This window comes from Saccostrea echinata, unplaced genomic scaffold (assembly GCF_033153115.1).
Source record: "Saccostrea echinata isolate AGI-Se365-2 ecotype Australia unplaced genomic scaffold, CSIRO_AGI_Sech_v1 ptg000041l, whole genome shotgun sequence".
Lineage (NCBI taxonomy): Eukaryota > Metazoa > Mollusca > Bivalvia > Ostreida > Ostreidae > Saccostrea > Saccostrea echinata.
The window spans coordinates 3318404-3335860 of record NW_026889790.1 but is presented as its reverse complement, the minus strand read 5'-3'; the positions used below and the strand labels follow the sequence as shown (position 1 = coordinate 3335860).

At 32.4% G+C, this 17457-nt stretch overlaps 1 protein-coding gene across 1 annotated transcript in view; it reads right to left on the bottom strand.

Annotated features, from left to right (window-relative positions):
• LOC133200847 (multiple epidermal growth factor-like domains protein 6) overlaps positions 1-15787 on the bottom strand; it is a 67511-nt gene extending 51724 nt beyond the window's left edge. The window contains exons 1-9 of the mRNA XM_061336663.1: positions 15721-15787; positions 15132-15371; positions 14411-14545; positions 13712-13849; positions 13216-13551; positions 12833-12970; positions 12572-12703; positions 12211-12354; positions 11329-11455 (exon numbers count right to left, since the gene is read on the bottom strand). Of these exons, the coding sequence (XP_061192647.1) occupies positions 11329-11455; positions 12211-12354; positions 12572-12703; positions 12833-12970; positions 13216-13551; positions 13712-13849; positions 14411-14545; positions 15132-15371; positions 15721-15787 (1457 nt within the window). The remainder of the gene's footprint in view (positions 1-11328; positions 11456-12210; positions 12355-12571; positions 12704-12832; positions 12971-13215; positions 13552-13711; positions 13850-14410; positions 14546-15131; positions 15372-15720) is intronic.
• Between the last annotated feature and the right edge of the window lie 1670 nt (positions 15788-17457).

Here is a 17457-nt window from a genome sequence, read left to right as displayed (position 1 = left end):
ACTTGGTCCTTGTGCACGTGCTAACATACCCGTCCACTGCGTTGGAAGCTATATACGTAGTGGAAGTACAGTTTTGTGTGCTGGTGCATGGCCATGTTGAGCTTTGTACTGCTGATCGACCGTGCGATAAGTTATCTAAGAAGTCATTGCTTTTTTAAAACGATTATATGTAACTGAGATATTTTTTTAATTGATAAACATTTTACTTTTAACTCATGTATTGAATAGGCCAACGATTTTGATGTGGTGCACACTTTTAGGGAAATGGAACAAGATCAATCAATCGATGCAATGACCTTGTCAGCAAATACAATTTATCATTGAGTCAAATGCTGACTGACGTTTTTCATACTAATTGTTAAGCCATTATTTACACACTGAATTGTCGACGGTTTTTTCCGTTATTTCCCGTTCATGACAAGGAGCACACGGCGGGTGTGACCGGTCAGCAGGGGATGCTCACTCCTCCATGGCACCTGATCCCACTTCCGATGTTTTGGGGGTTCGTGTTTGCTCTGCTCCTATTTTGTAATGTTTAATGAACTTTTGAGCTTGAATACTGTTCGTTATCATATAATTCATCAACAAAAATGATAGTAAAATGTAAGGTCATTAAAAATTCTTCGATTTTCTTAATTTACATATGAGAAAAATGAAAAACAAAGTTGTCTGCTCTATGAATAAAGTTATTTTAATCTTGCCGCCCAGGAAACTAATACAGACCCTGAAACGTGCAACTACCCCAAAAAAGCGTGTGACTTTCGTGCGCTTTTCGTTTCGTGCAAACCGTGTAGCGTTTCGTGTAAACCGTGCAGCGTTTCGTGCAAACCGTGTAGCGTTTCGTGTAAACCGTGCAGCGTTTCGTGTAAGCTCCAAAGCGTTTCGTGCAAACCGTGTAGCGAGCGTGCGAGAAGCGTGTGAGAAACGTGCGACTTTCGTGCAAGAACCGTGTGAGAAACGTGCGACTTTAGTGCAAGAATCGTGTGAAAAACGTGTAGGATTCATTCGGAAGTCATTTTATTTTAAATATGGATATTGATGGATCAACATGTCATTCTGTGTTGTTTGTAAGTAATATTATTCGCATATATTACCGGTGGTATAAAATAAAAATACGGAAACAACAAATTAAATAAAATTACTCGGTAATGTATTACATATTTGTTTGTTTTTCTTCCTTTTTTAAAAAAATAAAGATGGACATAAAATATGTTCAAAGTAATTAATTATATGTACATCAATTTAGAGGTATTTGATTCAATACATTTTTTAAAGGGGGCAATACTAAACATTTTTTAAAAAAAGAAAATTCACCAAGAACCCGGTCTTGTCCTTTTCATTCATTCATTTGAATCTCTTCACCATTTTACAATTATGGTATATAAAGATTACAGGAACCTATTGGTGATTAATACAAAATAATAGATAGATAAGGCAGGCGTGAAAAATAAAATACAAAATTTAGTGCGTTGCTATAAATGTGAAGTATGGGAATTCTAGGCCGGGGAGCACAGTTAATTCATTTTCTTTATAAACGAACATAATTTTCTTATATCACAAGATTGTGTTACAAATAATGTTGAAACGAAGAATCATTTATAGTCTTTTTATGCATACAATTAGTTAATAATTGTCACATAAATGAATTATAATTCACATGCTTCGGCAAATACAGGGTAAATTATTTCCGGGGGGGGGGGGGGGTGTTCAAATGAAATCACAAACTGAGCTTTTGTTGTTAAGTGTTTTATATATAATTTTGTTTTTAAAGAAATCTATTGCTATATGCACCCCTTAAAAATATACTAGAATCTTCTTTACACGTTCCAACACTCTTCTTACGACAGTGATCAAGGTCATTCACAACAGCGATCACGGGCACCTCGTGCCGGGAACTGAAAACTTGTTCTGTTATTATCTCTTGTCAATCATAGCTAAGATGACACGGGACAATAACGATTGATTTTGATTAGTGAAATTAAATCGTTTTATTAGTATTTAATGGGTACAAATAAATACGGTCCGTGGATTTTATTTCTTAAATTTATCCGATTGTCTGTAAACAGTGAATTAATTTGCCAGTGTATTAGCGAATAAAAAAAATATATAGAAATAAATCTTGAGTACAGTGTAATTATTAGTTGTTTTATTAATCACGCAATTACAGAGCATAATTTTTAGTTTATAGGACATAGGACATGTACATACATGTATATTGAATGTATTGCTAAAAGCCGTGACTTTTGATTACTTTTTTAAATTGTCTAGACGGGGTTTGAAATCAAGGATTTTACAAGGTGGTGGATATATTGTTTTTATTTGATAAACACGATGCCTCAAACGAGAACGAGAACGATTATTTATCATTCTGAATAAAGTGCATTTAATGAATTACATGTATCTGGTCCCTCTGGATATCCTTTTATTTTCTTAGAATGGGCACCTGTTTCTATAATAATATTTCCCCCAATGTTATACTAACTGAAACAAGTGCCCGTTATATTTAGCCGTGTACAGATTCGAAGATACAACAGCAAGATCTCGGTAATCTACCTCCCCCCCCCCCTTCCTGCACAATGTAGTGTACATGTCACTTTTTCAAATTATAAACAGAACCTAAACTAATCCAATGAATATATTTTTTTTTTTTATAAATCAAAAAATGAATAAATCAATCAAAAATTGAAAAAGAAAGAAAAGAAAATCAATTCGCTTTCAAAAACCACACGCAATTTAATCATTTATTTTTTTCAAATCAATAACTGAGTTTATTTGTCAGTAATGAAACGACTTTTTAATATCAAACTATAGGCTAATTGTAAAAACATTGGATGCTATAAAAGATTATGAATTACAAATATAATAATTTTTTTTCAGTGCGTAATTTAGAGTCTATTTAAAAAGGTTTCTACATAGACGATGATAAGCATTTCACCGAGCGGGCACATACTCAATGATAACTACATCTGTATTAATTAATTACAACCGAAGATTGAGTATTTTACCTGTTAATATAGTACTGGTGTAGCGAGTTTTAATCTTAAACTGAATGATTGCAATTCTTAACTAATCTTTGATTAATCCGTAATAATTTAAATAAAGTCCGAGAGATTCCGAATAGAAAATCCAGATCTAGGCCAAAGCGTGCGAGAATCGTGTACAAAGCGTGTGAGAAACGTGTACAAAGCGTTTCGTGCAGGCTTTCGTGTAAACCGTGCAGCCTTTCGTGCAAAGCGTTTCGTGTAAACCGTGTAGCGTTTCGTGCAAACCGTGTAGCGTTTCGTGTAAACCGTGCAGCGTTTCGTGCAAACCGTGTAGCGAGCGTGTACCGTTCGTGCAGCGTGCGTGTGGGGTAGTAGCACGTTTCAGGGTCTGTATTAAGGAGGGATTCTTGTCTAATTTCTGACTAGATAAAATATTCAAAGTATATCTGCTTATATGTCTTATATATTTATATGTATGGAATTCAAAAGATCATGTTTTCTCTCCTCATCATAATTGTTCAACTTTAAATAGAAATGGTAAACTGCGTTTGAAATCTAGCAGGGACTATATTTTTGGCGGAACGGCGGCGTATGAAAATATCTCTTTTTCTGCTTCTCAAAATTACTATAGAACAGTGAATTTAGTTAATTTTTTTTAAATAATCAGAGACTTAAAGAAATTTTCAAATGTCAAAATTAATAATAATGGACTTTTGAAAATTTTAAAATATATTAAATAAATATGATTTTCCAAACAAACTACAATTTTATAAGCTTTTAAATTTTCCAATCTAAGTATAGAATTTAGCAAAAAATCAATTAGAAGCGTTTTTTCTCTCTTAGCAAACGGTCAAAACTTTTTGTTTTTGTATCAATTTGTATCTTTATATAACTACTTTACCATATGTGAAAATAAGAAAAAATTAAATATACGAAGCATATAGCCTAAAAATTTACGAAAAATAGAGGAAATTCGGATTAGCCAATATCTATTTTAGTTAAATTATTTATGTCAATTTTGTAGTATCATCTGATAGACCCTATATGGTAATATCTTTTTATGCAAAAAGAAAAACATTTAATCTTTTAAGGGTCCTCCACATCCCGTGACTTGTGACGTATATCGAGAAAAAATACTTTTACTTCCGGTTTTATATAGTTTGTGCACTGACGTTTTGACTGGCACCGCCTGTAAGAGAGTCTTATAAACGCTTTAGATATTAAGGTTTTGTCAAAGGAAGAGTATGCAGTCAACCGAGAGCGAGACCCTGATCATAAACAATGAACACATGGCATGATCACGCCGTGACCGAAAGAAGAAAAAGTGTCAATCTTTTTCAATGAAAAACAGCAGACACTTGAGATTTTGTTGCATATTGATTCGTAAATAACAGGTATATCTACTCGAAAACGTTTTAAGCTTATTATACTTTCAGGCTAATAAATCCATTGCGATATCGTCAACAAGACTCTTGTGAAAAGTTGATATTATTGTACACTGATTTGTGCTTTTCAATAATACCTATCTCATTGTGTGTTTATAAATATTGATAAAGGGTGTATTTCTAGTTTTGCTCATTTATATCTGTCCTGTTCAGTTGTGAATAACGAGTTACTGAGTACATGTATGATGACGTATGCGGAGACTTACCAAAGTTTTTGAGTCCTGGGTAACAGGAAAGATAACTCTCAAAACGGAACTTTGACACCACAGATTTTGAAAATAATTTTCCCTATTTAATAAATTTGATTTTGATTCAATTTTTTGTTGTAATTTAATTCATTAATGTTTCTTCTATACTATCAGGAATCTTCCATAATTTTTTTCTCCATGAATTTTAGAGTAAATGAGTTATATTTATTTTTTATAACTTTGATTAATTTTTTAAAAAAATATCCTCAGTGATAAAATTAAGTTTTTGTGGTTGTTTTGTAGGCTAAATAATATATTCCAGGAGAACACAAAATTTGTTGTGCTACTTATAAAAACTCGGTGGGGAAAAAATCTTAAAACTTATGAAATTAAATTTTAAAAAAATCAGTGTAAATTATATTTCAATTCTTGGCCAGTTTTTAAAGGTTGATATGCTTGTTAAAAGTAATGCTCAGTAATATGAGAACATAAGTTGGGGGTGTGTGGAGGACCCTTAAATTGAAGAAATTGGCAACAGTAATTTTTATTCTTAATGTCAAGGAAAAAGATAATGACCTTGACCTGACCTTGCTTCTGAAATAAAACGGTCAAATTTAATCTAATTGATACCATCACTTGGTGATAATGTCTTCTTGAATCTATAAACAATTCATTAATTTTTAAATACAAGAAATATGAGAAGAATCCCTCCTTAATAAATAAAATTTTGTCATATATTGTTTCAGATCTCTTGTCTTTGAGAGTTTTCCTCATTCTAAGTTTAGTCTAACATGATTTTGGATTCAAAGAAGAAAGAGTATAACTGACGACTAGAAGTGTTATTAAAATGTAGCTCTATATGATTTTAAATACCTCTATACAATTATTTTAAAGCATATAACAAATGTATTCATTGACTCTTCTAAAATGCTTAATACATAAGAACTCCCATCAAATGGCAACACGTACACAGGGCCTATATGTCTCTTTGGGGGTAATTTGACGTAAGAAAAGACATTGCAACTCAAATACAAAAACGAATGTGAATGAATAAATCTGTTCAATGCAGAAATGGATCTATTATCTCTATTATCCATATCAAATACTATACAAATATTGACTGTTGTTGAGGGCAACATTGATTATGTTAGCCCCCTAGTAATGAAATACTGCCCGCCACGGGTTATATGGAAAAAATAGTATTTTGATTTCATTCATTAAAATTCAGCAACTCATTTGTATCCAATGTATTATACGCATGTTGATCTTCAAGTTGCCATGACTGTGTTGTGTTACTAGTTTTTTTTTATTATGATTATGTTTTCTGGAAGTCGTGACGGTATTATCACCTCACAATAAATCAATCTACTAATCAGAACCAAAATCAGCAACAAATGTGGGAAAACTCTCTTTGCCGGTCAACAGTTTGTTTGTTGTTTAACGTCCCTCTCGAGAATTTTTCACTCATATGGAGACGCCACCACTTGCCGATAGAAAGCTGCAATTTTCTGACTTATACTCGGCACTCAGGGCCATTGAGTAGTGAGGGATCTTTTTCGTGCCAGCACCTACTACGACTCGGGACCTCGGTTTATACGGTCTCATCCGAAGGACCGGCCTCCAAGTCCCGCAGTGGATTCGAGCCCGCGACGTAAGGCTCTACTCCTTACATCGCGACTCTAGAGCAAACGCTCTAACCACTGCGCCACGCGGGCAACCCGGTCAACAGTAAAAATTAAATGATCGTCAATATTTTTCGAAGGAGCTAATATCAATTATGTTGACTGTTTCTCTAAAAAGAGAATACATGTATGAAGACTTTTCTTTGCTGGGTATAACAATTCTAAAGACAGTCACAGGTAGAAAAATATTTATCAACCTTACAAACAAAGCATATTTTTATTTATTTTCCAGATGTTGAACAACTTTACAATGCCAGACTTCCAGGTTCTTAATAAAAAAAATTAAGGTAAAACCAGTCAACAATTCCACTCGGGACATTATTCGACAATCGGAATCTTAATGAATACTCACCATGTCATAAATAAAATATAGAAATAACGAACAGTATTCAAGTTTAAAGTCGATTAAACAATACAAATCGGGAGCAGAGCAAACACGGACCTCCAAAAACATCAGAGGTGGGATCAGGTGCCATGGAGGAGTGAGCATCCCCTGTCACCGGTTACGCCCGCCGTGTGCTCCTTGTCATGATCGGTAAATAACGGAAAAATCCGGCGACAATTCAGTGTGTAAATAATGTTCTCTACAGCCATTATTAAAATTAGATGAAAAATAATGTAACCAAAACAGCATTAATCACTCTTTATAAAACATTGACCAAGCTCTTTGCAGCAAATCATTTCCCTGAAATGTCGACTCTTTCCTTTTAGGAGAAAGGGGTTACGTATTAAAATAAACCCATTTTGTCGAATCATCTCCGATAATCATGATATTCTTAAGAATAAACAGAACTCTGTGAAACAGTTCTAAATCAATATAAAAAAATGAGTTTATGTTGAATGTTTTAATGTTTACTTACCATATCCGAAACAGTTCATTAATTCTCCTACGATAGCAATAATAAAAAGCATGATGAGAACATATAATTCTATTAGAAACCCAAACAAACTGACTACAATTTTTGAGGCTGTATTGGCTCTGTTTAGGCCTGTGTGGTTGCCAAACGAAATGTCTTTAGTAAATATCAGCAAAGCAATATCGGAAGATTACATGTAAAGAAATAACACAATGATTTACTGCTGATAAGAAACAAGTTTCAGTTGATTTGCATGAATATTTTTTGTCAGTTTTGAAAGAGAAATTATTGTTCATTCTGCACAAGGGTTGTCAGTTTTCTACAAAGTTTCCTGCATCAAATTTTTCCTTAATGCCTTGAGTACCCCATTAATCCCATTGCATAATAAACCCACTCAAAACAATTTGAAGGAAATATTTAAAAAAATTGTGTGCAACTTGTGTCCCTGAAATAGGAGGCACTGGATGTTCACTTATTTATGGCTTTTTGGTGTATTTTATTTTAAAGTATTGCTCATTTGATCAGGAAAATAAACTTGAATGTTCATAAATGAATAGGACATGTCTCGTTGAAATATGATTGCTTTATATCATACCCTGTCTTGAAAGTGATCAAGCATATTTTCTTTGTACGTATATGCAGTTGGATCTGGCTAACACTTCAAATAATTTGATTTCAAATAACTTGAACATATTGTCTGTTACGTCTATTTTAAAAATAATTATTCCAAAGATCAAAGACAAATTTTCGCTTCCTCCGTAGCTTTGGTTTCACCGGTTCCACAAAAGAGTTAAATAAGCACCGTAAACATCTTTGTTTTAACGTTTGTCAAACACTATTTGGCAAGACTTCTGAACGATAGCATACAAGTCAACCATATAAATTGTAACATATCTGATAAATACACATCTTAGTGACTTAATGAAAATTCGGATAACATTCTGAACAATTAGAAATTAAGTGATTTTGTTTCCTTTCTATGTATATGCATATATCTTGCTGCTATGCAGCATTGGTCAAATTATTATGCTCAAACCAAATACTTAATCTGCAACAAACATTTCATAAAACAAGGACTCTGGTTGATTATGAAATGAAAATGCATTACTTCTTTGAAAATCTTCTTCCCTGCTCCTGGCTATTTAGCAGAAAAATTTAGTGTTTAGTACAAAGTACTTAATACTAAGTAGGCAAACAGAGTATAAAGTTGTAATAAGCAATGGTATTTTTCCAAGATTTTTTTAAAAAAAAAAATTGTGGTCAAGTGTTCTGGTGCTGGGCAGGGATCCATTGATTTGTATTCTACTGAGAGAAGTTATTCCCCTTTGTCATTCACCTATGATAATTAATCTCTGTAAATAATTTAATTGAAAGGTAAATTAAATAAGAAAATTAAACAAGAATTTTTATAGGCCAATGTGAGAGGGAGGGAATGAGATGGGTTTACTTATAGTGCTCAAGCACTTTTGTTTTGTTGAGTCTGCATGGCGATAGTGACAAATGAGGACTAGTACAGGCAAGAAACTAAATCTTCTCTTTTCATATGTAGCTGTTGTGCAGAACATCAGGGTTTTGGGGGGAATGGTACGGCTGCTACATCCCGCACAAAGTTGGAATCCTTAATGATGGGTAATCTGGGAATACACAAGAGTAGACAATTCAGTGTGAAAATGATGAGTCAGCGTTTGACTTAATGATAGACTGTATTTGCTTACAAGTTCATTGTATAGACCATAGAATTTGCAAAATGTTGACTTTAAACAAGACTGATGATATTCTTGTATCATCAACTTATCTGTCAATAGTTTGCCTCATTTTAACATTTCTTCGTACTTAGAAAATGCTCTTGCGAATTAAATCAACTGGAAGACATAAACTCCATATACAGGTGTTAAAAGTCTATTGCAACATAAATAAGGAAAGTTGACAATAGAAAAGTTGAAGTCATCAGGTTTATTAAAAAAGTTTTGTTGTTAAGTTGCCATTAATATCTTTCTTTAGTAAAATTTCTAATTATGAAACATATATATCAGACTTTGTGGTGTCTTTTACTTCGAGTTCAAAGGGATATATCCAATCAAAGAAGGTATGAAAATAAATATTATTAATTGATAAAACGTAGTTGATATATCTAAATGACTAATACTCAAAATTGAAGGCCACAACAAGAAACCTCTTCTTTTCATGTAGAAGTTTTTGAATATATTCTGCTTCATATGACTACAGATATGCTTATAACTGAGTGCAATAACAACGAATGGGAATACCAACAGAATGTGAAATTGTCAATCAGAAACTCGAGCTTCTGTTTGATATCTACTTCGGACTACTTGTGTACAAGCAGAATGTTTTTAACAAAATTATTTTGCCGATGACTAATGACAAGGTATGTACATTTAAATTTACGAGTTCCATTTAAAAAAAAAGCATTCGTCTCTGATGTCAAGAAGCCTGGTTTTTAATTCATCCTTGGGAATGATTGTACAGAATGTTGAAAGGTCGTACATTTTGTTGTTAATGATTTTGGTAAAATTTTGTGATTTTCTATTTTCTTGAAGTTCCTTGGACTTATTTTAGTATCCACATCTGATTCACACCACTTCTCGAATATGTTGGTGTACAGTACTGCTGAAGTTTTTCCTTCACTGCTGTAAATATTTTAGTGAGGAGTAAAGAAAGGGGCTTAGTTGAGCATTTACTGAAACCCGCTATCTATCTTTCTTTGTGAGGATTTTCATGTAGTTTAGTAGTCCAGTATACGTATGGTAATTCAATTTGATTGTTGAGAAAAAAATTACATGATTTTGAAGATTTTTTTCGTTAGAAAGGGAACTATGGGTATAAGTTGGGTTACCACTTGCAGAATTAAATGTAAATTCCTCTTAAATATAATTATAATAATGAGCCTTACAAACAAAGACAAAATTAGTACCTGCTAAATCATAAAATGTGTTTAAATATTCTGGGGTTTCAAAAATCACTTTTAGTGTGTATTCTAGAGTCTTAGACATGTTATGCAGTCTCTCTCATCTAATCAGAATAAACCAGTCTATTTAGTGCCAAGTAAGTGACAGTAATAATCCCAGTTTTCTGAGCGTTTATTAACATAAAAACTGAATAAACCTAAAACTTAGAATTAATACATGTACAATAATCCATTTTTTCAACACTTATTTGTATAAAATGAATAAAAAAAATTTCGAATGCATGGTGATCATAGAGAGCAAAGATCATCAGCAGAAATCCCATGTTACATTTTATAAATATTCCTAATTTGCAGGGCTGATTATTTCCTCATAATTATGAGTCTTGTCTTCCTTATCCAAAGTCCTTGAATCCGTCATTGTAACATACTTTTCTGGTCTCTTGTTTGCTCTTGCATCTGATAGACATTTTCTGAAAATAGAATTTAAATAAAGCATAAAACATTTTTTCAAGTTATTTTACAATAAAGAATGCTTATTTGTTGTCTCAATGGTCCGTTTTTTTTTAAAATCAGTTTTATATTGAATTCTTGGTCAAATTGCCCCACAGTCTTTCAAAAAGTCAAAATTACTGTCTATCAAAAGTTTGACATGACTTTTAAAAAATCAACTTATATTACTATACTCTGGTCAGGTATCATAAGAAGTCAGGAAAATAAGCAAATAATTAGCAAATCAGCAAATAATCAGTAAATCAGCAAATAATTGATAATTAACATGCATTCTCTGTAAGCACCAAAAAAAAGTTTGACAAAAAATTCAATTGATCCTCTCCATGACAACCGGGTACACTTGTAAAACTTCTGACACAATATTTGCTAGTTTCTTACGTGATGCAAATTCCATCAAAATCAGAGACATGTCCTTTCCAAGCCCTTTAGTGAAATTTTGAAGTGCTTACAGAGAATACCTGTTAATATTTCCAAACCATCTGAATTGAAGACAACCAGGAACATTTTTTTTAAATTTTGTATTTTCAAAAATATGGGATGCATTTTTTGCCTTATTAAGTAGCTTAAAGGATTAAATTAGGGAAATTCAATCTGTGCGCTGCAATCAGTAAACAGCAAATATAGATACATGTATACAGTCAGGACAGTTCTAGATAATTTGGCCAGTTCAAATGTCTACATGTATTTCAAAAAAAGTCCTAAAATTGCAAAATCAAAACAAACTTTACGAGATTACCTTATTTCAAAAATGATGATGGAAATGGCAAATAAATTTGATGTAAGGGAAACAGTCATTCCTGCAATCCACGCAGTAGAAAGGGGTTTATAAATACATATTCTTACTTCCTGATACTCGGTAAAATCTGTAATTAATAAAAACTTTAGATCAGTTGAGTATCAAATCATTTAATATTGTTAAAAATGCATTTAAATACAGAATTTATATGAATCACTCTTGGAAACGGATATATACCAAACTAAAATTCACTAAATATAGAACCATGCAGTAAATTTAACTTAATTTTCTGAAAAAACTTCCTTCTAAGTTCCCACAAACTTTTTATCTTTAAATTTATATATAAATCATAAATTATATAAATTCTACTTCAAGTTGATTTACATTTAATTCTTGACAATTTTTCATTGGTCTGGCTTCATACATAGACGCATAAGAGATTTCTTATACGTTTGTGCTTATGTTTTCTATAGTTTCTTCTGTAAATTTTAGTATGAAATCTTACCAGTGTTGTTCCACTGAAGCGACAGAAATTGACTTCCATCGATTATCGAAAAAAACACCTTAATATTCTTTTTTTAACGTTCATCAATGACTTTTGGTACAAATCAAAAAAGAAGATATTTGTTTGGTACAAGATAAACAAAAAAAGTTGTTCAAGGAAAATATTTGTTCATTCGTTCATTGTACAAGAAAAATAAAAATGGATTTTATGTATATTCCTTTATAGTAGCAAAAGATTTAATATATAATAGAATATATAGTGAAAAGAATAAAGATATAGTACATTGCGATAATTTTCATAAGGCTTGAAACGTACTGTAATAAGAATATTTTTCAGAAACTTCAGTACCTATCAAAACAATGCTTTAAAAAACTCACTTTGATGGTCACAGATACGACCAATAAATGGTTCTTGACACCCGCCGTCACACGTTCCGTCATACCTATTACAGGTATCATTGTTACTGCAGTGATCACTACACAGGTGTCGGCAGTCAATGCCAAAAAAGTTTGGAGGACACTCTGGGTTACAAACAGATAAGAAAACAAAATGAATATCTCGTCCAATTAAGAAGTCGATGATATTTTTTCTATACACTAATTATTCCTTAATACACTTAGAAAATTTCTTCTATTATATCTTCACTGTAACTTTCTTACAAAGAATATGTGTTTTGGGGAGAAAGTTAGTTCGTACTTTTAACTTCTCATTGATTTATTAAAAATACGCCTGTTTTACCTGTGGCACATGTTGGGGGACCCTTCCATCCAGCGGTACATCTACAAAAGCCATCAATGTGGTTACAAGATTTTAGACATCTGAAGGAACATACCTCACTGCAATTTGTACCGTAGAATCCAGGTTCACAAACTGAAAAAAGGAACCAAAACATATCATTGTGTCAAAAACCTTTATTTGTAAGGATTTATACAGAAAATATCATATTGACATGTATGACCGTATTATAATTCAGTATCCTTTTTGATTTTAAATAATTACCGTCTTCGCAGTTGTTTCCTTTGTAACCTGGAATACATCCACGTTTACAACTCCCATTCGTATTATAGCAACTCTGGTGTGAACAGTGATCACTGCAGTAAAAACTGCAATTCTTCCCAAACATTCCTGGTGAACACTCTAACAAAATTACAAAACACATTTTTTTCTAAAATCATTAAAACAGCTTTTCAAAATCATTCAAATATTCTCGCTTTTCATTTATATAGATCCCCAAAATTAAAACCAACAGTATGAAACAGTTTTAAATGATTCCACATGACTCTAATGAATGTAACGTTCAAGTCTTTAAATCTTGACTGATCAAGCACAATTATATATTATGATTTTGTTATAATAAACGTATAAAATAATGATCTTTTTACCTTCTTTACATCTTTCTCCGGAATACCCAGGGTCACAAACTGTATTACACTTTCCTGTCATCCCATCACAGTGCGTTCCATTTAAACAGAATCCGCAGGTGTTTTTGCAATTTTCTCCGAAATACCCGGGATCACACCCAGTGTTGCACATTCCCGTAGACCAGTTACAGGGTGCTCCATTAAAGCAGTGTCCACAGATCTGTTTACACTTTTCTCCAAAATACCCATTGTCACATTCTGTGTTACACAACCCTGTAAACCTATCACAGGGCCCTCCATTGAAACAGTGTCCACAGGTGTATTTACAACTTTGTCCGTAACTCCCATTTTCACACGCTGGAGGAAAAGTAGAAAATAAACTATCAATATTTAAAGAATCAGTACTATCCATTTTATATATTCATATGTTCACATATATGCAATACTCTTTGGCCATATTATTACGACAGAGTATAATAAATGCCACGATATGATATGAAAATTGATTGAGTTATACATTTATTGCAAAGGTCTCCAAGATAGCCAGGATCACATTCTGTCCCACAGCTTCCCGTCTCCTTGTCACAAGGTGTCCCATTTAAACAGTGTCCACACTTGTATCTACATCTTAAACCATATGTACCATCTCTGCATTCTGTCAGCATGATATAAGACGTTATATATAACAAAGAAGATCAAATTCATTCAATATCAAAACTGCAAGGTTTCATGATAAAAACCATTTTTGGTTAAATACATATCTAAACATTTTAACTTAAATATATTTAGTGTTATTCCATGCTATGTTTTTGAAAGTATTAACTTATCAAACTTGTTCCACTGGAAGACCTCATTCTTTGTGATAAGTTTCGTATACCGCAACAAGGTTATTACAAAGGGGTCATCCTTGTATCACTCTGTCCCTCAGTTTTTATCTGTCCTTCTGTATAGCCTCAAGGTTATGATTGATGTTTAGAGCCTTTTCCGGTTTATCTTGGGGGGGGGGGGGGGGTATCGAACCAAATTTGCAGATATGGTATCAGTCCTGTATGGACATCTGCAGTTTATCATATTTTTGAACGCTGAGATTTTCATTCCACACTATCACCCCTCCCCCCTTTTCTCCTGTGCATGGTATTATAAATACTAGTGTTTTTATTCAATAAGTTTGATAAACCGATCCATATAATTTCAACAGGGAAGAAATGTTTCTTACCTTCCTGGCATTTTGATCCCCACCATCCTGCCATACACTCGAAACAATTACCACTTTCAATGTCACAGGTATGTTCCAGGCATTTGACTGGACATTTTAAGCTGCAGTTATTTCCATATATTCCTGATTCACATCCTAGTGAAAAGAACTTTACTTTCAATGTATAACATTTTTATTCGATATCAATGAAGTATTTCTTAAACGTTTCTTTTTGAATATGTATTCTTCAAGCGTTTATTTCACTTTATGAAAATTTAATTATGTAATTAAAATGTATGTAAACTCTAGGTAAGAGAGTATTCATGACATGCCACATATAATAATTATAATTATTAAACAATATTGGAGGCTTTAAAGAAATAATCTCAAATGACAAGATCTTATTCGTCATCAAGCAAATCTGCATACATCTTTATGTCTACAAAAGAAAGACGTCTTTGAATTGCAATTAACTTGTAGTAATGTATATACACAATAAAAATTGGTTCCCACTTTCATTCACTTTTATAAACGTGACTACAAAAATATTTGCGTGATAGAATATTGAGAATATCAAAAAAAAAAAAAAAAAAAAAAAAAAAAAAAAAAAAAAATTCAAATTCACATCACATTTTTTTAACAAAATTTGCAATTATCATATTTTGCAAACCATCATATATGTATTGTCTAGCAGGGAACTCTGTGAAAAAAGAGAAACTAAACTTCATAAAAAAATATTTACCATCAACAACGACGTTACATAGTTCTAAAAGAGTTAAAACTTGGTAGTCATCTGGGTATTTCACTCCCTTTGATCGTTCATTATAAAAGAAAACATAACGACCATATTTAGGGCACATTGTACTAAAGTTCAAGGGAGGCAATTCATTTCCGTCTTTGTAGCAGAGATGGCTGTCCTGTATCTGTGTGTTGTTTGAGATGAATAAAGAAAAACCGGCCATTCGTCCTCTTTGTCTCCTAACTGAATAGAAATTGAAAAAGACTTTTGTTACATTTTCATTGATATATCTTAACCAGGCAAGGGTATTATAATTTTACTACTGTACATTGTATTAAAGGTTTAAACTGCTTATGGAATGAAATAAATGTCTGGTAGCAATTTTTACAATTCCTACTTACATTGTTTTGAAAAAATGAAAAAAAAAAATGAAATTGCACATGTATTGATATAATTCTTTTGGTGTGTACTGGTGTGTAAAAAAGATACAAATTTCCTTTTTGATAAAAGAAACATACCATACTCCACTCCGTATTCCCTGTACAGTATGTTGATTTTATATATACTTTTTATGTCACCAAGATCAACGTACCACCACGCTGAATCAAACGGGCTAGGTTTTCCCAAGTAATTACTCCTGGAGCACGTCTGATTGTCATTATCAACTGCGTTTTCAGCCCTGTATTTAGAGCAGCTCAAGTGCGTACATGTCCAGGTTGAACTCTGTTCAGCTCGTTTGTAATAAGATAAATTGTCTACAATTAAAAAGGTGGTAAGATATTTTCCCTGACCCGTTTTGACCCGCTACACTCCTCTCAGACTGAGAAGAAGCTACAAATAGTGTCAAAAATATTCACCTGGTACAAAACAACACATATCCTATGATCATTGGAAAAATTGAGAGTTTTTTTCCTTGCCTTAATGCTTTAAAATACGAGTTATAGCCCATAGAACACTTGTTGTACTCAGACGTATTCACTTGGCAAAAGATTTTGTCTCTGGACTGACGAAGTAAATATTACCAATTTTGTTCTGTCACGCATTGGATGATCGTATATCATTGACACTCTAGAAGAACTATTTACCTATCAGGGAAACATGTATGCCAGATGGAACCTCAATACAAGATGGTTCTATATAGTTTTCATTGCCATTGATTTTTTTTTAGCAATTTTCTTCAGTCATAGGTTTGTGTTTGTGACGAATATTCCTCTTTTGATTTGTGATTTATGACAAATTATCCTCTCGTTTTTTTTAAAAAAATTTTGCCAGTATACGTAAGCTCTTCTCGATTTGGAATTCTTATTGTCAAACAAATTCTTTAAGATTAATTAATGGTGAACAATAGCTCCCTTTTTGATTTTGTGACCATTAGGCCTCCTTTAGTTATGGAATCGATGTCTTGAAGGACCAGAGGAACCTGCTTTTAAGAAATGGAGCAAATGATTATTGAAATCATTGTCAGCAACTATTAAAATAATTATTTCAATCACTATTAAAATAATTTCAGTCACTATAAAAATCTTTATTTCAATAGTGAACAATAGTGGTTGCAACCTGGTTTAGGTTTTGAAATGCATTTAAAACCTCTATTGAAATCATGTTTCAAGTAGTAATATATGAGTAGGTCTTCCGTCCGATTTTTCGATGAGATGAGATGTGATTTTGATTAAGTTTTCGTTAAAAGATAATGATATAAAGATTTCCCTCCTTAGATATCATTCTTTTGATTTATATTTAACATAATCTTGAACATCTTTTGTTCAATATTGCTTTTTCCCCTTTTCGAGATATGAAGTGTAGAAGATTTAACATTCTAGTCACTTATGGCCCCTAATTACGCAATAGAGAATCAAAATTTTACAACATATTGTTGCATATTGTTACGTTAAGCATTTTTGCTTCAGTAATTTATAACAAATTCTTGATCATTGATGAGTTACATATTAGTCTTTTGGCCCCTCTGAGCCCCTAATTTGAAGGGTTAGCCACTTTTTCTTGATATCAAATGAAAAGACTTTTGATTTAAAACATTTTTGTTCAACAACTATTCAGAAGTTTCTTCTCGTTTTCGAGATACGTAGAATAGAAATACATGTATTAAGGGGCCAACCCTTCAAGTCCTTAATGGGACCGTTTTGCAAAAATTTAAAGGATGCATATTGTTCAGAACATTATTCTGAACATCTTTTGTTAAATATTACTTTTTAAAATATCTCCACTTGTTGAGATATAAAGCGTCAAATATTTAGCATTCTGGCCCCTTTTGGCACCTTATTACGCAACATATGATCTTAATTTTATAATAAATAAGTTTCAAATCGTTAAG